We start from the raw sequence: 21,491 nt of genomic DNA on the forward strand, positions 1-21,491 counted from the left end.
GCACACATGGCCCTGTTTTAATGCTACTGTAAATGACTGGGTTTTAACTGATATCAACAATCTGTTCTTTTCAGTGTCGACAGGAAAGTTTTGAAGCTATACAGTTGCTCATTTTTTTCCTATTGCATAAATAGGTGATAAGTAGAGCATTCTCAGCGTGGAGATATACAGGCTCTAGTCAAAGTATTCTGTTCACTCTGAAGGGCCTTTCTTGTACCAAAGCCAAAAGTCGATCCAGCTTATCAGTGAGGAACTCAAGGCTGCTGCTCTCCTAGGCTATTCACACAAGGATAGGTGTGACACTTTATCAAAATCCTTACTTCATTGTGAATCCTCTAGCCTTCATCTGTACCTTTGGGTTCTCCTTTGAAAATTGTAGAGGCCACTAAAACATCTTTTCTTTTTTTTCTTAAATACATACTGATATTTCCTTAATAGGTATGCTTTGCCTATTTAAAAAAATATGTCTGTGACTGCAACTAAAGAAAGATATTTTTGCTTACATTCTCTTTATCTATAGTTTATTTTTCTGTATGTTATTCTTCATGTTTCAGAAAAAGCTACATTTTATTGCCATGAAATTCCTTGAAAATATTCAGGGAAAAAAATGGTTCTATATAACATGAGTTTATGAGAATTGGCAGTATGTAATTGTAGAGGTGACTGCTCTTAAAAAAAAATAAGCCAAAGTATGTTTACGTAGTTTTTTTTAGGAAAAAATATTTTTTAAAGATTTATTGATTTGAGGAGGGGGAGGGGCAGAAGGCGAGAGAAACTTAAGCAGACTCAGTGCTGGGCATGGAGCCCTAAACAGGGCTTAATTTCACAGCTCTGAGATCACGACCTGAGCCGAAACCAAGAGTGGGATGCTTAACTGACTGCCACCCAGGCGCCCCTAGGAGAAAATATTTTTAAAGAAAAAAATACATCATTAATATGATGTCACTGCTGTGTTGCAACTATAATGGTAAATTTCAAGACTGAGTGAGCTTTTTTTGTACTTGATAATTATTAATTTTAGATTGGGTATTTCAACTGCTTTGCAATATCCTTGTGTTACACATTAGGGTCAGAATAAATGCAAAGAAAAATAGAAAGATTAACTCCAATAATTCTGTCCTCCATTATAATAATACTATCAGTTATTTTTATAAAAAAAATCATTTGTTTTACAAAATCAAAATTTATTTCTATAGATATCCTAGCTCCTCTTCTAGATTGGCATTTATAAAGGGCAGTCTAGATGTATAGTTCATCTTGGTATATTTTATACACCTTATATATAATACACATTTAATAGAGTCAATAAATAATTTTTAAATTCATATATCTTATTTCAGAATTTTAGTTTATTGTATCTACATGGGCAAAGTTATGTGTACTCTTTACAAACACCTGCCTTAAAATGTTTGTTTTCAAGAAACATAAACTGATTTTTGACACCCAAGAAATAATATTCCAGAATGTATTATCAAAATACCAACTTCTCAGACAAAGCCGAATACCTATTATTTAACTTGTTACTCAAATGATAACATCATATGCATTTGCTAACAAATTGAGGTTATTAAAAAAAAAAAATCTATGCATCCAGTTTTCTTTTGTTTTTTGCTTTTTTTTTTTTTTAAAGATTTTATATATTTATTTGAGAGAGAGAGAGATCATGAGCAGGGGGAAAGGATAGAGGGAGAAGCAGACTCCCCACTGAGCATGGAGGCCGATGCAGGATTTGATCCCAGGACTCTGGGATCATGACCTGAGCCAAAGGCAGACGTTTAACTGACTGAGACACACAGGGGCCCTATGCATCCAGTTTTCTATTTGCTTCAGTAATATCAAAATTCTTAAAGAAATTCCAGCTCTGTTCATAATTTGATAAGACTTACAACTCCAGTGTTTCGAATGCACTCCAATCAATAGGGCAGATCACTGAAGAGGTCACTACAGTCCTATTTGATCCAGGACACTGAGAAGCATTTTAATCAATGATGCAATGGGTTTTCTTTCAGAGGACTGTGAATTTTGTTTAAAATCCATTGGCTCTATTGATTATTAGGTGACATCTGCCACATGCAAATTACTGGCTACAGGAGTGGCAATGGATGCTAAATACTCTTGTACTCGGTAATTTAATGTATATTTTAATGAAGTGAACAGTGAGATTCCTGACAGGCATCAGCAACTTTGAAATAGTCTTCCAAATTTCTCATACAGTTTGAAAGCAATGAGATTTGTTCCATAAAGTGATAAAATTTATGCCATAAATTATCTCTAAAAGAAGAGTACATCTTAAAGCAGTATCTTTGGTAGAGATCAAATTTTAAATAGTTGTTTAATGAGAAGTTTTTAGAAAAGCAATCTGAGCTATATTCTCTTTTGAGAATTTTTGCCAAAATTATCAAAGGAATGGAGCACCATATGGTATGTGAAGCCTAATATCACTTGGTCAGAAGGAAAGCCATCGATAGAGTGGTTAGTGTGCTAAAACTTGGCATTCAGAATATATCCCTTCCACGCAGGCCTCCATTGCTCCAGCCTTCAACAATGCTCACAGAAGGCTTTCTAGGAGTCGAGCTTTATTCCTCAGGATATTCAGGGTGTCTTTTATTGGGCTTTGTGATCTAACTCATCCCTTAGGAAAATGGACCTGTTTAAAATCAGGATTATTGTGTTTTGTTTTTCTGAAAAATAGTTTATAATATACTAAAATCATTTTGTTTAGGAAGCAACCATTCGATGTAACACAGATGATGAGACTAGCTTTTTCTCAGACCTTTTAGGAATTCCTCTGCATGTATTCTTACCCTAAATTTAGTTATCATGGTATTTGCTAGTGCAATAAGTCTGTAATTATCTACTGCGAGAAAGTCTAGTCAATGGAGTGCTTGAAGATTGACTTAACTAGTGATCCACACACTGGATATGGTGAATTTCAAATTGCCTTTAGAGAGTGAGTTCATGTTCACTGTCACAATATTGGAACCGAAATACTTATTTCATGACTCAGTCAGAAACCTTTCCCCACAAAGTGCCCTTTATAATATTTAAATAAAATGCAAATATCTTACTGAATCAGAATCCTACCCCGTGCATGATAAACGTAGATGAAACTGCCCAGAGGTATGGTTTAACAAACAAGAAAACATAGATTATGCATAAGTGATTATGCATATGTTGTTAACAAATATTTATTGAGTGTCTATTATGGGCTAAGGTATCTTCTTGGTGCTGAGAATACAGCAATGAACAATATACTATAAGAAGCTTATAACCCATAGGGAAGGCAGAAAAAAATAAACAAATATCTAATCAAACCAGTAAGATAATCTCATGCACTGATGAGGGTTCTGAATGGGCAATATGAGGGAGAGACCCGAAAGAAAGATACTCAGGGAAGACCTCCCTGGAGAAAGGGCGTTTGAGTTGCTATCTTGATGCTGAGACATCAGGAAAAGAAAATGGGTTTGTTGCTTTTCTTTTCTTTTCTTTTTCCTGGGTGATTTATAATGGTCATTTTAACCATTCGCAATTGGTCTTTATCCAGAGGTTTCTAATAACAATTTTTCTTCAATGTGTTTCTGACATGATTAATTCTATTGGTACACAAATCCTCCCCCTACCCCACAACAAACCAAGCTCTACAAAACTTTACTGCAACCACCTCTGGAATTAAATTCCACTTCAAACAAGCAAAATAACCTAAATATTCCTTTAAATCTAGTTTTATGCTATAGTCTGACTTTATACTTTTTAAATATTTTTTCAGAAAGCCATCAATAAGTATGCAAGTGAATAATAGTATTATAATATTGCTTATACAGTTTATGTGCTTCACAATAACTCTGTGAGATTGGTAATACTGTCATTCCCATTTTATAGATTAAGAAACTAAGGTGCAGAAAGGTGATCTCATTTTCCCAAGATTCACACCTAGTGATAAAGCCTCTGAGACTAGAACCAAGTATGAAGGCTACAGAGAAGTGTCTTCCAACCAGGATATCACAGCCACCCAAACAAAGCCAACTAAAGGAAATATTTTTTTCTAATTTTCCTAATTCAGAGTTTCTCAGCTTGTTAGAATACTGTTACCTTAAACTTCACCAAATTAAAACAGTAAACTGAACCCTGCTCTGCCCTTGTCACTTTGAGATTTGAATTTCGGTAACAGATCTGGTAAACTGTGACTATTTCCTCGTGGACACTCTAGAAACAATGCCAGGGATGGCCTCCACATAAATAATGATGCCACAAGGTATTGTTATACAGACCAAATAATCCAGGCTTTCCACAGATATGGAAAGTAAGTCTCAGTGTATTCAGGGTAGAAAATAAATGTGCATTTTCTACAAACATTTTGAAAGTTCTCTGCAACCAGTCTGCAATAACACGTTCTCATAATCCTATGTCAACTCTTAGTGATGACTGTATTCGCTTCCAAATTCTCACAAAGAGCATATTTGACAATTTTTCTGGAGTTACTCAGTTATTCTAGTAAGCTAAGTTATTAGATCTCAGGCTACTTTCTCCATTTTAAAAAATCATGGAACATTCTGTTGTTCTCAGGGTTCAATTCTCTAAGAATTCTCAAAACTCACAGACATTGAGATTTCAGCCTCAAAGTCTTTAGAAGTTAACCATTGAAAAAAATGATATGTATCGTCATCCTTCCATTCTAATACCAAGGAGAAAAACTGGGATTCTTAGTCACCTAAACCAGTATTTAAAAAAGAATTCCCTTTGGGGCACCTGGGTGGCACAGCGGTTAAGCGTCTGCCTTCGGCTCAGGGCGTGATCCCGGCGTTATGGGATCGAGCCCCACATCAGGCTCCTCTGCTATGAGCCTGCTTCTTCCTCTCCCACTCCCCCTGCTTGTGTTCCCTCTCTCGCTGGCTGTCTCTCTCTCTGTCGAATAAATAAATAAAATCTTTAAAAAAAAAAAAAAAAAAGAATTCCCTTCTACTCTATTAATTATAAATACATATATGTGTGTGTGTGTGTGTATATATATATATGTATGTATATATATATATATATATGTATGTATATATAGTAGGAAACCCCTTTGAAATATGGGGGCAGCTGGGACAGCATTGGATTTGCTATGCAAATGCATTCAGTGATAGCAGGAACTACAGATAAAATGCATGGTTTCTACTTACACAGAGTCCCACAGTAGATATTCAAAACCCCTAAGCAGAAGGTACACAGATACCTAACAGACATAAAATACTCGGATTATCTAATACATACATCAATACAATATTTGACCTCTAATCTTAATTTCAATTAAAATTTATGTAAAGGTAAATATAGTGAATGCCACTTTATTTTCCAAAGCTTTCACAGAAATGAAATGTTCTGTGAGATTTCCTAGGCACAGATTTTTCTTGTATAAAATTTTCGGGCGGTGTCATTTAATCATCTTACTTACCAAATCTCTAGCTGACAAAAGCCATGTACTAGTTGTAATTTCACATGCTCTTCTTAAAAAAGCGAGTAAGAATCTTTTTCTTTTCCCAAGTACTTGTTCCAGTGTTCTCTGTTCCTCTAAGGATAGCTTTACTGTTTAATCTTTGGTTTTACGGGGACCGTTTCAGATTTAATCTATAGTTTTCACATTGAAGAGCCTGATAAAAGGAAATTTGCAACCAGCTCAGTCTTAAGATGTAAAGATTATTCAAAGCGCCAAACCTTTCAGTTCTAGGCTGCAAGGTGGGGAGGATTTTTAAACTGAACTTAATGTCAGGGGAGCACGTTGCTCACTCTCAGGGACTTCTTGCTGCTTAGGAAATGTCTTTTCAGAAGAGCAGGAGAAAGCAGGCACGGTGCAGAAGTCAAGGTGTGCAAGAAATCACCAGTATCTGAACTGATAAACTCGCGAAGGCAAAGTCCGGATAAGTTGGAGAGGAAAGAACGGCCTTTGGCGTGAGGTCAATGGGTTAAATCTGATTGAGTGTTCAGAGTGGGGGTGGGGCACACAGGAGCTTGAGGCTAAGAAATGGACTGAAACAGATTTGAAACAAAACAATTTAATGAAAACAAAAGAGAAAATGACATGTTTCTGACAAGAGATTCTGGGCCAGGAAGGGTGTGACCTACGAATAAAGGCAGGGTCAGGGGAGGACTCAAAAACAAGGTCACTCGGTGGCTAGGGTGATATTCCTACTTTTCGAATTTGTTTCTCATTATCCACAATCCCTTCAAAAGTCAGGTGTGCTTTTATCACCAAGTCTTGTAGTCCTAGCTCTTCCTCAGAATACTTCTCAGAATTCCAGGGCACACACTCAGTCTCCACTGGCTTCGCACAGATATCCCTGGGCCATTATCCGTATGTGCTTCTCCCAGATCCCCAGGAGCGTAGTTACCAGGCTAAAGATGCCAACGCTCCCAAGAACATGAGCCTCGTGGCAACCTAACTTCAACCTACTATAGTTTTCTTACTAATTTATATTTGCAGAAGGTTAAACAGCTCTATGGCTCCATGATAATCTCTTTATGCACTAAATACCCTAGTGAAATTCTCTTTCTTAGCAGAAGTACGAATCTTCCATAAATCAATTATTCAGTTCCTAATGGCTATTCCTCTGGATCTGGCGTGCATGGAGAAGGGTAGAAAGCACTGGAAAATGAACTACTCCAATGGGAGTACCCAGACTAGTGATTCTTGCTCTCACTGGCAGTACGGTATAGCAAGTATGTTGCCCGGGTTCAAATCCTGCCTCTGCCCTTTACTACCTGCAGAACGGGGGAAGTTATTGACCCTTTCTCAGCCTGTGTCCTCATCCGCGGGATGGAGATAATAACAAATCTTCCTTCATAGGGCTATTATGAGAAATAAGTTGATACAGGTACATTGTCTGGCAGGATATCCAGTAGTTAATCATGTCCAAAAATATTGTTTGAATCAGAACGGTGTCTTTAACAATCTGTGTTGGGACTCTAATAGTCCCATCAACCTTTCTCAAAGGCCACAATTACTTTGAGGTAAACATTTTGCGTTGAAAAAGTTAGGGGCTCTTTGGAATTTTTAATGCCAGAATCAGGCCACTAGAGTTGTACAGAGCAGCCCCTGCTTCAGCAAGAAAGGAACCAGCAAAAACAAAAAGTCACAGCTGTGGAAGGGTGGGGTGTAGAAGCAAGATTACTGGCTTCCACTTTCTCTCACATTAGCAATAAATGCAGGTCAAGTCCTTGCTGTACTTCAGAAGGCCAGGCAAAAATACTTTTTTGCAATTAATCAAGGAAAGGGGAACACCTTCTGACCATTTTGTTTGGATATTTAAAATATCACAATGGGGTTTGCAAAATAAGAAACAGTAGAGCAGCAAGAAGTTTCCTTTGTCACAGTATTTCTCACATTTTCTCCAACAAATAATGTGCTGTGGTATCAAATCTTTTAATTTACGGAGATTATTCAGTAGAGTAGCTTCAAGAAAATCCCAGCCCTTAGAATGATCCAACAAATTCCTCTGAGATACTTAACCCATCTTACCACACAGTAAAGAGCTTAACTGTACCCTCAATAAACTTATTGACCATGTTAAGAAATAGCAATACTTTTCTGACAGATTCTATGTCTAATTCTCTTATTCCTACTAAATTTGAAAGTAAAATAATTGAGAGCTAGACTATCATTCTTCAAGCAGAAAGCAGAGGTAAAATTAATTTGAAAATAATTAGTTGAAAGAGAGTTCACCCCCACAGACTACCTGAGTCAAGAAGCATTGATACTACCCAAACGGTCAGGTTCAAGAAGAAACATGAGCTGACATGGACAGTAGCCACCGAGACAAAGGCAGAGAGCTTTAATTAACACAGCTTGCGACGGAGGAACTATAGCCCTGTGGCACGGGACAAGAGGCAGAATTTTCTCAGAACAAATGGCAGGATTTGAAAAATATAGACCTTATAACTTCCAAGACCTCCAAGTTTTTGTTCCAGAATTCCAAGTCTCTGTTTCATGAGAAAGGAGAGCTAGAATTTGTACACATGAGAAAGTCACAGAGTGGTCACTGCTTGAGATGATTTGTGGTATAGGCAGTTTCTAGAAAAGAAACAGAAAATCTCAAACTCTCTCTTGGCTGGTAAGTACTGTTGAGACAAAAATTGTTTTCTGCCTTTTTTCCCCCTTTTTTTCCTTTTTTGGATTCCATTTTTAGAGTCTCTGCCTCTTAAATAGTGGCTCTTTAAGTCAATCGATTTCAGTTCATTCATAAAAGCAATCAGGCAAGATGAAAGTTATTCACTACATCTTTCAAGAGGCAGTACCTGGGTATTTGGGTCCCAAATGCAATCTTTTCTAAATTTAATATTGGAAAAAAAATACCATTTAGAGTCTAGGTTAGCTTGGAAAAGAGTTCCTGCAAAGGGTAAGGATGACAATTTACCATTTTCTTTTTTTCTCAGTAATCTTTGTCTTTGTTAGGGGAAAAAAAAGTGACAAATGGCAAAACCTTATTTCACATGGTCCCGTATCATTTCTGTTCACCAGAGGAAGGCAGAGCAATCAGTGCATCTGGAAACCAAACCAGGAGGTGACATATTAGTTGTCCATTTCTTTGGAAAGTAGGGACATAAGTCATAGGAAGAGTCATTTTGGTGTGCTCCAGTTGCTCATGGCAACCTGAGTGGCACATGGCGACCCACTGTGATTGGATTTCCAGGTTGCTTTCCATTGGGGAAGAATGAATCATACACATGGTAAATGGAGTCAATACAGTAAAGCCAATATAAACACTGGTGTTTTATCTTCTGACAGCATTTGAATGTGCAAAGCATTAAGTTATAGGAGAAAAGGGGCTAATTTTAGATTTGTTCCTAGCCCTCTCCATGTGAATGGTGTCGCTGTGAGCCCAGCAATGAAGTTCACTGTGTTGTAGCAGACTGCGCAGTTCCTGAGTGTGTCAACCCAGTCTATGAACCAGAACAATGTTGTCCTGTCTGCAAAAATGGTAAGACCATACTGCATTAGCTTTCAAAGAGGGGTTAGTGCAAACTGCAAATATTTCACCACTGCCCACCATTCGATGTAAGAGCCCTCTAAGATCAGCCTGGGGTTCTTCAGTATGGGCATGGCAAATTTATATTCTTATCCCACCTTAACATGAAAATAAACCAGCAATGGGTGCATCATGAAGCTTTCCATCTGGGGAATTAAAGCTCTTATTAGCTGATTTTGTTGTGATCCCTATTGTTTACTGTTGATTTATAGGGAGGATATTGGAAAGAACATAGGACCACCTTTTTGTAATGACTTAATTTCTCTCTTGTGGAAGCTATGAAGCAGTTCACCCCATTTCATAGTGCATAACCGAGGAGAGAGAGTAGGGTAAATGCCAGGTATTTTGCTTTGGGTATAGAGAAAACTTTAGGTTTAGAGTTAAATTATCAAAGAAATACAGATTTCAATCATTAACGCACTTAAGTTGAAGTAAGAAAGACTAGAAGATTTAGGGCTTTTATTCTAGGTTTTATTACACTGGAATCTTACTCTTATAGTAATTAGAGGAGAACTTGGTTTATAAGATTATGGGTTCCTCTTTGGCCCTTGTGGAATGGAGAGGTTGAAATGCCTATAGTATGCTGGTCATGCTGGTCACTCAAAGTCAAGGTGATGCCACAGAGAAGACAATGCAATGTCATAGACCCAGGACAGCATATCAGCAAAGCTAGTATCACGCTCTTCCTACTAGCCATGTACCACCAAAAAATAAAGCTACACTTGGTAACAATCTACAAATGCCCCCTCCTGTCAATACCTGCTTGAAAAAGTGGTTCTAGCTCGTAATTAAGCTGAGGTCACTCTAATGCTGAATCCCTGTGCCCTTCCTTGAGTTAGCAAGTGCTTATCTTCCTATATCACCCACCTCTTTTTTTTTTTTTGTCCTGAATTTGCCATCATGATAATTCACAGGCTAATATTTTTCTTTTTAGAATTATAATTAGTAAAAAAAAAATTATTTAAAGAAAAAACAAAAGCAGTTCTGGTTGTTTTTATAATGATTTTTGTGTTTTGGTGTCTTCCAAAGGACTTAGGAAGAACACTTATGACATTTTTGCAGACACAGTTTTACTATTTCTGATCATATGAATCCACTGAGTTGAATATTCAACTGCTCACCTGCCTTCTCTTTTTATTCTTATTCCTCTCATCCAACTGACCTGTGTCATAGTGACCACCTTTTCTGACTTAGAAGGTGGAAATAAATACCATCCTGAAGTCCTAACCTATCTAATATATGTAAAGATATACAATTTAAGACTTTATATTTTTTAGAGGATTTTGAAGAAACTGGAAAAGATACGGGGAAGAACAATAAGATGATTTAATGGTTGAAAAATAGGACCTATGAGGACAGACTCAAGGAGTTAGCATAATTTGTCCTGGAGAAGAGAAGGCTCAAGGGAGACCTAACTGTCATAAAGTGTATGAATGGTTAGTCTAAAGTGGAAGAGGACCTGTTATTTTTCATTTTCTCCAAGGACAGAAGGAAGAAAAAATCAGCTACCTAATCAATCTTTAAAAATAGGATTGACAAGTCTTTGACTGAAGACTGCTTTTTTTCTAGAAGCAACTGTCTAAACAGGTCCTTGAGGATCCTCTCTTCCCTAAGTGTCCCTGGTTGGCTTTGTTTCACACTTATGGTAAACAAAATAATGCTTATAGTTAAGAACTCTCATCTGGACATATTTAGAACACTCATAGAATGAAAGCATACTAGACCATATATTTAAAACACAGGATTTAACGCATGTACTACCACATCCTCCTAGCGACCCCACACCAAAGCCTATAATACATCCAGGGTTAATGTCTATGTCAAATGTCAAATCAGCCACTACCAACTAATACCTTTAATTTGATGTCACCCAAGATTATTCGACTTCTCTCCATGTGCCAGAGTAAAAATTTATCTTCAAATGAAACCCTCTTCGTATAAAAAGATCATATAATGAATGGACTTTAATTGTTCAATTAATTAGTCACCCATTATATTCCCAAAAAACATGTTAAGAGAACAAGATTAGTTAAGTTTTCCAGAATCTTGTTCATGATGCACTGCAGTGGTGTTCCTTTTTGCCATGTCCAAGCAAACTTTCTTCTTTTTTTAATAAGGGAAATGAACCTGAATTAGACTTAGTAGGAAGACAAACTCTGTAACATTATGACATATTATCTTTTATTTATATGATACTAATTAGTCACTTGTGCCCCAAAACTGAAGTATAATCATTGTCAAAGAAAAGCACATTAAGGATGACTGAAGAATCCTTATGACCACCAATGATACTGATACTTTTACTGAGAGAACAGACTGAGCCACATCTTGCTTGCGCTCATTCTAAGCTTAGCCCAGAAAACAGAAACAGATGACCCAAGTGTGGAAAAGCAGGGATGGGGGGGAGGGGAGGTTGATGTTTATTATGACAGAATACAACTGGAACAATTTCTTAAATTTCCAACACATGGTAAGCCTTTTTCATTCTATATGACAAGATTCATTTGCCTATTACAGTGTAAACTCTTAAAGTATGCCACTGATTTCTTAGATTAAAAAAAAGATAAAAATCTACCCTATGGATTCAAGGTGCAGGCAATAAATCTTAATTTGTAAACAGCCCTATAACATTTTCTACATTTCTTAAATCTTCATAAATGTTGAACATTCCTAGTTTGCATAAATGCTGATTATCTTGGCTGCCAAATACTTTGCTTTTGCATACTAACATCAATTTCTCTGCCTTCCTGAATTATAACTTGCCAGGAGCAAGAAGTTTTAAAGATAAAAAACAAAAGTTTAAAATATTAGAATCTACCACACCTGACCTTAAAACTCAATATTCAGCTAATATAAAAATCTTCATTCTCAGATTTCTTAAGCACAAACAAAACAAGAAACATTCAGGGACAATGTGAATGATTGGGCACAGACAAAATAAGAGGAGAAAGAGGAAGGTACTTTTTTATTTGGTGAGGACTGGGGGAATTGACAAAGGAATTTACTGTTTTTTAAAATATTATTAGCATTTGCTTCTCCCTCCTCCATATCTCTGCAAGAGCGAGCAATCCAAATGCTTTCCTGAAAAATGTGACATTTCCTGACTGCCCATCTTTCCCCAAGGTTGTGTTACCTTGACCTCTTTTAGCGCTAGTCCTTTCTATATTAATTAATGAGTATTCATTATGGTTTTCTGTCTTTATAGTATAAAAAAGTAAAGTAGCACAGCATTTGCTTTAAAAAAATTCTATTTTGGAGCATCATAGAACGATTTAGAATATTTGGTAAATGAAAATACGTTTTATTGATAAAATATTTGTTCACTGGAGCACCCAAATTTTACATTTGATCAGCCAGCATGTCAGTGAGTTCCATGTTTTCACTGGGCTATACAGTTAGTCATTATTAACAGTTCCGAAGGAAAAGTCACTTTGTGAAAAACTGGAATAGACAGGAAGCACCCACCAAATCCTCCATACACACTAAGTGAGAAGTTTCCATATCCTTTCTAGCTAAACTGAAGGCCCGACATTTAATTCCTTTTCCCTTATTCTCTTCTAGTTTCATGGTGATAGAAATAAGGCAGGAAACAGACTAGGCAAAAGAGAAAACAGAAAGGAAGAAGACAATGGAGGCGACAGGAAGTGCACAAATAAGGGAGAGAGGGGACTTTGGAGGCATCCACTAACTTTAGAGGTGCCTGGGAGCAAACGTGTGACACACGTAATTGTTAATATCTCTAATATACAGTGAGCTCCTTGAAATAAATGAGAGAAAAACGACTCTATGGGGAAGGAAATGGGCAAAGAGTATATAAAGGAAATTCACAGAAGAAAACCAAATGTCTAATACATATCTAAACACATGATCAACCTCACAAGGACCAGGGACATAAAAATTATAAAAAGGAGATACCAATATTGTATTGATAATAACTTGGAATTCATAATACACCAAATCAGCAAAGATATTTAAAAAGGGGGTGAGAAAATGTGAAAACAACTCTCAAGAAGGTACTTCCTATCAAAAGTTTCGGGAAACTTGAAGTCAGCAATCCCTCCTCCTATACTTTCCCCACATTCAGGTGCTGCATTTTTACTGCATTTTAAGAGCAAAATGGTGAGAGAAAAACCAAAGAGTCCTTCAGTGGGCTAATGAAATAGATTGCAGCCTTTAAGAAGACCCTCCTGGGGTCTTTTTACCACTATATAAAATAAGCAGGGAATGTATAGTAGACCATATTTTATGAATATACTAATGAATATACTATGTGTGTTACATACAATACATACTAATATGAATATACTAATGTATGTTATATATAATACATACATTTTAAGTGATATATATTTAAAACATTTTTAATTAATATACAATTTTAAGTAGATATTAAAATTTGTATGTATATAGGAAAATAACTAAGTAGATACACAGTAGAACAGTAGTAATGATTCAGTGCTTGCTTTCAGGGAAAAGTGAGAAGGTAAAGTGGGGGAAGACAAGAGCCAATCTCTTTAAAACATTAAACATTTACAGACTGATCATAATAAAAACAGAAAAGCATACAAACAGCTCACAAAATATAAATGTTCGAAAAATATAAAAAATTATTCAGCTTAATAAATCAGATTTTTAGAAAAATTTTAAACCCTTTTTTTTTTGGTATGAGGCATAAGGAAAGTTCTGGAAGACTACATGCCAAATTTTTAACAGTGATTCAATGATCAGAATAGTAACTAAAAATAAAAGTGCAAAGGTAGAAGCAAAAAACTTTTGATGTTTTATTTCATAAGCCTCTTTACTGAATGAATTTTCAAGAAAACGATTTTCATAATTTAAAAGGTTGTATCAAACCATTAAACAAACGATAATTCTAATGTTAATTAAACTCTTCCAGAGGAAAGACAAGAACAAAATTTTCTTTTCTTTTTTTTCCGAGTATCATACTGATACAAACTAAAGAAACTAAGAAAATAGTAAGTGAAGGGTGACTTGACTTGTAATTAGTAATAGGGAACTAATAAGATACAAAATCCCCAACCTAAAACTCTAAGGTTGTGGATTTTACAAAGAGAATGGAGTTCATGTATTGTATAGTACATTACATGGCCAGTGGGTCTAGGGCAGCATTCTTCAATCACATGGACATTTCTACAACAAGACACATAATAATCATACTGAGACTGAATAAATAGAGAGTCTCACACTGTCTCAAATCAGGTTTTAATACCAACTGAGTTTTGGTATGAAATTTATGGAAAAAATTGGGTTTTCAGAGACTGTGGGAATGGGATTGCACATTTGTGTTAGCAAAAAGAATCTACAAGAGGAGTAAAATAATTAAGCATCCTGACCAAGTGGAGATTACAAAGAAAGTTCAATATTAGGAAATACATTAATATAACTTATTCTATTTCCAAACTGGAGAGAAAGATCACACTATTTCCACATATAAAGATATTAGACACAAATCAGCAAAAACTATTAACAAAAACTCTTGATAAAATAAGACCAAGTGGATAATTTCTGCATGATAAAATATACCTACCTCAGTCCAAAGAGACAGAATTGTGTTTACGAGGTAAACACTAAAGGCATTCTCAATAAAGTCAGGAAAAAGACAAGGATGCCCACTATTATTTAAAGTTTCAGATAGAGAGTAGCTACGAATGAGCTAATATAATTAGAAAAGAAAGAATTTGGAAGAAAAAAATTGGGAAGGAGGAGATACAACTGTTACTATTTGCATGTGATATGATTGTATACTTGATAAAACCAAGAAAACTGAAAACTACTATAAGGACAATTTAGTAAGATAGCAGGGTACAAAATGAATATACAGCTCTCTCTCTACACATGCACACACAAACACACACACATGAAATATATGTACTACTAAAATTGAATTGTGGTGCTGGTATACGATGCTGAGATATCAACAAAATGTAATAAAGAGTTCATAGACCTAGCAACACATGAAAATTTGGTTAACGACAGATAAAGTAGTATTTCAAATCAATGGGAAAAAGATAATTTGTAAAAGAAATGGTGTTAGAACAACTGGATAGTTGCCTGAAAGAAATGATTTTAAACTTCTACCTTATCTCTTAACTCCAGAAAATTTTCAATTCAACAAAGATTTAAATATAAACTTATTTCCCAAAACAGTACAAGAAGAGAATCTGTTCAATCTGATTTGTAATCTTGAAGTGGCTATAATTAATAAACAAATAAAAATCTCCACATAGCAAAACAAAACCAAAACACCACTATAAAAAAATTAAAAATCTTAATTATAAATTATAATCTTATATCCAAAGGGTTAATCTCACTCATACATAAAGATCTCTTAGAAATTGGTAGGAAAAAAAGACCAACAATTCTATTTTAAAAATGGGCAAAGAATTTCAAAAGTCATTCCACAAAAAATGAAATAAAAAAGTTTCTAAAACATGAAAAATTGCTCAAACCAATTTTAGAAAAAAATGCAAATGAAAATTTGATAGCTTTTTAAAATTTACACATAGGAACAAATCCTAAAATTTAATAATTCACTTTATTGTTAATACTGTAAAACAGGCAAATTCTATTGTTGGTGGAATAAATTGGCACATCCCCATGGAAGAAAACTTGACAATATGTATCAAAATTACAGTATATGTATCTTTTACTCGGCAATTCTATTTCTATTTATAGAAATTTGAAATGGCAAATGAGCAAGCAGTGTTACTCATTTCCCACGTTGTATTTCAAGTTTTATAATAATAAAAAAAGATTAGAAAATTTGTAGAAATAACTATAGATTAAATTTTCTTTTAACATGCTATTAGTTGACAAAAAAAGAACTTGTTTCTTCCTTTAAATACTCATTGAGGTACTTGTACTGGATTACTATTTAATTAGCTTCCATTTTACCTTTCATTTATTTTTTCATCGCCTTTAATACATTTTTAAACTTTAATTTCACATGGTTCAAAATTGTGAAAATAAATCTATTTCGCATCCAGAGATTATGTTATTCTTTAAAGAAAAAAACATTAAAATAAATAACTATGAATATTTGGCCGATATATATGCATACAGTTTAAAAATCACAAAAACTTACCAAGAACTACTCAAAAAATAATAAGGAAATATGCCAAATTTCTAAATGTGAAAAGTCAAATTTGTTAGGTTGTTATTTCTCTAATGATAAATTAAATGGAAATCTTCTCAAATTATTTTACACGATGTAATTTCTTTTGTAAGTTGACAAAACTTGAAAAATTTAAGTACATGAAAAAGAATGTACTTGGTAAGGTTGGGCAATTCAATCTACCAGATATATTAAACCAGCATATAAAGATAAAATAATCTTAAACAGTATAATAATGGAATAAAAACAAACAGATAAATAGATTAGAAAATTAGAAATTAGCCCACAATTTAGTATATAGTTAAGGTGACACCCAAGTATCTGGAGAAAGAATGTATTATTCTAAAAATATATTATAAAGGTGAATCATTTTAAGTGAAATTACATTCCTGTCCCACCCATTATATAAAAGTTTCAGCTGGATTAAAGATCTAAATGTAAAAAATATATATATATGATATCATAAAGGAATTTTTAGAATACTGTAAACATTAACTTATTCTCAGGATAGGAATGGTCTTCCTAAACATAAAAACAAAACAAAAAAAAATCTATAACAGGAAAGATTTAAATGCAAATTAAGTAACACAATTGTATCCATAAATTTCTTCATAAATTAAAAGATAATGTCCAGTTAGGGGAAGGTAAAATGCAACAGGTATTCCCGTGTGTTACTGGTAAGAGTGTAAACTGATATATCCTCCCTGAAGGGCAACAAAAGTGTTCAGGGCTTTGATCCATCAATGTCACATTTAGAAAGTGATCAAAAAGAAATAATCAGGTAAGCATATAAAGATGTATATAGAGAGATATTACACATTTATAGTAGCATAATTTGGAAAACCTGAAACCTAAATATTCAACAATAAAGTGGTTGTTTAAAATACCATAGACTGCTAAGAAAATAATATTATAGAAAAAAATTAAGGACATTCCCCACAGACACAAAGCACATGTTCAGAGTATATTATTAAATTAAACTATGGGCCAGAAGTCAATGCAAATATGTCCCTATTTTTGTTATATGAAAATATATCATACGTATAGAAAAAGAGAGAAATACTTCAAAATGTTAATGGTACTTAACTCCGTAGAGTAGGATAATAGAGGATTTCTACTTTCTTCCCTTTGCTAACCTATACTGTTGTGTGTTTTTTTTTTTTACATCTCCTACAACAAACACCTATTATCCCTGTGATTTATGATTACAGTTTAAAACAGAAAATAGACAAATTCTTTAAAAAGATCATGTACAATCCTTTCTCACTGTTTTTATACTTTGATAATAATTGATGATGTGTCACTTATTAGAAATGGCACTGTGATTCCTTGTTAGAAATTTGTACTCCATCAATTAACTAATAATTCTACCATTTGTCTTTCAACTCTTCAACTATAAGATTCTTTATAAAGCATTTAGAAAACCTCATCACCCATTTTATGCACCTATTAGGGGCAATTGCTAAAATATTCACTTAATTATTAGGGCAATTGCTAAAATATTCCATGAATCACAAAATCAGCCTTTTAAGTCTGTAAGTTGGATACAAGTCTTTCACCTTAATTTGATATTTTCTCACTTCCTCTTATGTAGACAATTAGTAACAGGTGAAACATACATAAAACGAACACATGGAAGGTGAAAATTTTTCTGGCAATGGCACATATCCATTTGCTATAGAGCCCCTGAAATAGTTCATGATGAAAGAACATCCTATGAAAGGCAGTGTTAAAGTCTGCATTTCATTGACTCCATAACTGAAGGTCAGAATTATCATATTGGTATAAAGTAGATGTCAAAACATAGTAATTATAAGTAGCTATTTTAATGAGCCACAAACAATAATTTCCTATTGCTTTCATAAAGATTCCTCCAAAATATGAAGGGAAATATTTATATTTACGTTGTCTTAAACTAACAGGATTCCCTCTTAATTCATCAGCAAATTAGATTTCAGAAACATCATTTTACAATGTTGACACAATGAAAATTAATGCCACATCTATTTCCTGCTAATCACATCTCTTCTTTAATTATCAGGGATACCCAGCCCTTCAGAAAATGAAGGAAGGCAGGCCAACTCATTCAGAAACATGAACTTTTTCTCTGTGTTTCCTCCTCATCATATAGGAAACGCTTAGGGACTATGTTTTCCCTAAACATTTGGAATGTTGAGTCTGGTCATCCCACAAAGCACACACTTGCTCCTTTGAAAACAGAGTGGCATGCACTCCTTGAAGTGTCATGGGTATTGCTCAGCACACCAGCCCACGGGGGGCCTGAGAGACTGCAGGAAGGGTAATGAACACACACGCACTGAATGTCTTGTTCCTAAACATTCATATAACCTCAAAGATAATCTGGCTCAAAAATAGTAGTTTGGCAGACTGCTGAATATATCTTCCAGAACTGACTGTGCATTTCTATTCTTAACCCCACCTTCTCTCTTATTCTCGAGCCTCTCTTCAATTATGTTTCTATAGAATATTGCTGACTTCTAGGATTGTATGTAGTAATCTCTAATTAAGATACCTCTATGAACCAGGGATAACAGTAAAAGGGCAATTGGGATCACTGACGGGTTCCATGGGAGTTGGATTTGATTCTAGAAGTTATTAAGTGGGGGTAAGGTCTAGCAGGGAAGCCAAGGCATTTAGTCTTGCCAAGATTCATGAACTCCTAGAAATAATCTTATCTAAGGAAGGCTTACGTCATTGGCCATGGGAGATCTTCACTGAGCATACAGTACAACTGCTCATCTCAGGGGTGTGGAGCCAACAGTCCACAATGACCTCTGAGCTCTTCCTCATACGGCCTACCTATCCACACAGTTCTGAGAGGCATTCAGAGGGACCGATGGGTCACTGTTGACCAGGAAGGCACAAATTAAAGTGCAGAATCTTGCTTCCTCCAAGCCTCCTCTCTGATACAGACACATTATGAAGTTGTCCTTCTTCCTCTCATGTCTGCATTGGCAGGTAGAAGCTCGGGCTTTTCAGAGAGGCCCAGAGCAAGCTGTGTCCCACCACCCCACCACCTTCCCACCTCCTAATTAGTGTCAGTGTTTCACAGTCAGATAAAAATAAAACAAGGTTGCAATTTAAATAGTATTTCTTGACCTTTGAATTTGAATGTCTTCAGAAGCACTTGGGCAGGATGAACGTGGCGGACCTCTGGGAAGGTTGGACTCTCTCAGAAGTTTCAGAGGCCTGGAACAAGAGTCTCTGACAGACTTATCCCTGAGGCCCAGATTCCCTTTTTTACAGAAAGACCAAACCTCCTGGGCTTTGTACAACCCTTGTCATTAGTAAAGAAGAGACCCAGAATCCTGGGGTGCTCGTCTCCCAGACTCTCTTCCTGTATGGTTCTGGGAGCTGTAAGGTAACACCCAAACCACCCCTTTCCGTTGCTTTTTCATTCTCCGTCACACCTATCATCATCCGCATGGTATATATCTTGCTTATTTAGTTGCTTGACCCCACCTCCTCAACAAGTAATGATTTTGTTTTGTTTGCTGTTGTATCCCCACTACCTACGTGTGGTAGGTACACATATATGTTCTTAAATAAATAACCCCCCATATTGTGCCTTTGGAAGAGCTAAAATTAAATAAGAAATTTGATTCTTTGAGTTATTTTAAACTCAGTTACTTTTGAAAAGTATTAGTCTTCTATTTCATAGTTTTCCTGTGGAGAGTCTAGGATGCTTTGCATAATGGGAAGGAAGGTGCTTCTCAGCAGATATCTTTCCTAATTTAAATTTGCTTTAGTTTACCACCAAGATGAGTGGTACATGTATTGATGAGACGCACACTGACGTGCTCTAGCAGAGACAGGCTGATTGCCAGGGGAAACTGAGTCCAGTTTGCTATTTTACTGTTTTATGGTCTTGCCCTGGATACCTAACGCTTCTTTTTCTTAAGAACTGGCCATATGTAACAAATGGGTCACTTTAATGCAAAATTAATGTAACATTTTAGCCAATATTATCCTTAATGATATGTTTTATCTAACAATAGGGATCGGACTTTTTAACAATTAAAGAAGCCATGAGCGTTGATCGAATATGTGATTTGTCAGTATTTGGTAAAAACTCCTGCCCTTAATGTGAAGACATGAAACAAATTCAGAAAATGTGACTTGATCTAGGGGCAGAGGGAAAAAACCTGATTGCAGGTGATAATATTTAATTCTAGGAATCAGACTGTGCAACAGGAAAAGAAATCAGAAATAGGGCTTAAACAGGGAGAAAGGAAACTTGCTAACCAATGTCTTTTGCAGCATATAGCGACTGGCAGACTCTCCAAGGATCGCTGTGGCTGAGGCAGGAAGCCCTTGCAGGAAGACCTCTGATATTTAAATGTAGCTCGGAGCTGCTTCAAATCAATCTATCGGAAATGTTAAACCTCTTTTGAAACATATTTATGGTTGGATGCCCCTCAATTGAGAAATGGGAAATGGGAAGTTCCTGCATGCGTACTTATTTTGCTTACACGAGCTTCCTTTGTACAAGGTGAAGGCACAGAGCAGCCGTAAACGCTGCTGCTCGTCAGGGCAGATAACCAGCCAACCCTGAGTCCTCCCTTCCTTTCACCCATCACTTTTATGTGTTCTGCAGAAAGGTCCATAAAGCAACACACCTGTCTTCTGGAAGGCTAAGCTTAGTTTCCAACATCATTAAATCAAAACAGTCGGCAGTGTTGTATCCAAATCTTGAAAGCCTGCCTCACGCCCAACTTTCTGTGTTAGGATTTTAATAAGAGCAAGATGTAGGCACTAGGCCTGATGTCACGTGATTAAGGTGTGGCGTTAATGACCCATCTGCTTTGATTTGATTCGATGGTTTCTTTAAGAGTGGGGGCAGATGAGAATGAAAACAACGCAAGGGGAGAGCTGCAGTATAGAGGAGAGCATGCAAGCCTTTCAAGCCAGAATTCCTGCAGGTTGATGGCAAAAAAACTTAATTGGATTCTGTTTTAGCTCCCAGTAAATGCAGTAGTTAGGTCCCTGAGCTTAGTGAAGCAATCAGCCCCCGATGCAATGTCATCTGAAATGTATCCCCCTTCCAGGCTGCCAAAGTACCTGTCCACATACACACACACATTCATAAACACTTCCATGCTCACGAGTTCTTTCATTTCTAAAATTGATGTCACAAAAATTTTGAGGAAAATAGCTGGGAGAAACACCAGGTATTAATGACACCAATTAAGCTACATGTGTTTTCTTAGGCTTATCAGATGACTAAGTCATCAAACACAGGCGTAATGAGTTTAAATGTGGGGAAGAGTAAAGCTGGGATAACAGGGAGACAGTAGGAAGATACTGGACCAGAGAGAGAATGCCTGGGTGCCTGA

General features: G+C 35.8%; 1 protein-coding gene across 1 annotated transcript in view; it reads left to right on the forward strand.

The window, feature by feature from the left end:
• Positions 1-21,491, forward strand: part of VWC2L (von Willebrand factor C domain containing 2 like) — a 147,349-nt gene that overhangs the window by 13,912 nt on the left and 111,946 nt on the right. Inside the window, exon 2 of the mRNA XM_045806140.2 lies at positions 8,822-8,951. Within this exon, the coding sequence (XP_045662096.1) occupies positions 8,822-8,951 (130 nt within the window). The remainder of the gene's footprint in view (positions 1-8,821; positions 8,952-21,491) is intronic.

Source organism: Ursus americanus, chromosome 1, assembly GCF_024610735.1.
Source record: "Ursus americanus isolate L20-20 chromosome 1, mUrsAme1.1.p, whole genome shotgun sequence".
Taxonomy (NCBI): domain Eukaryota; kingdom Metazoa; phylum Chordata; class Mammalia; order Carnivora; family Ursidae; genus Ursus; species Ursus americanus.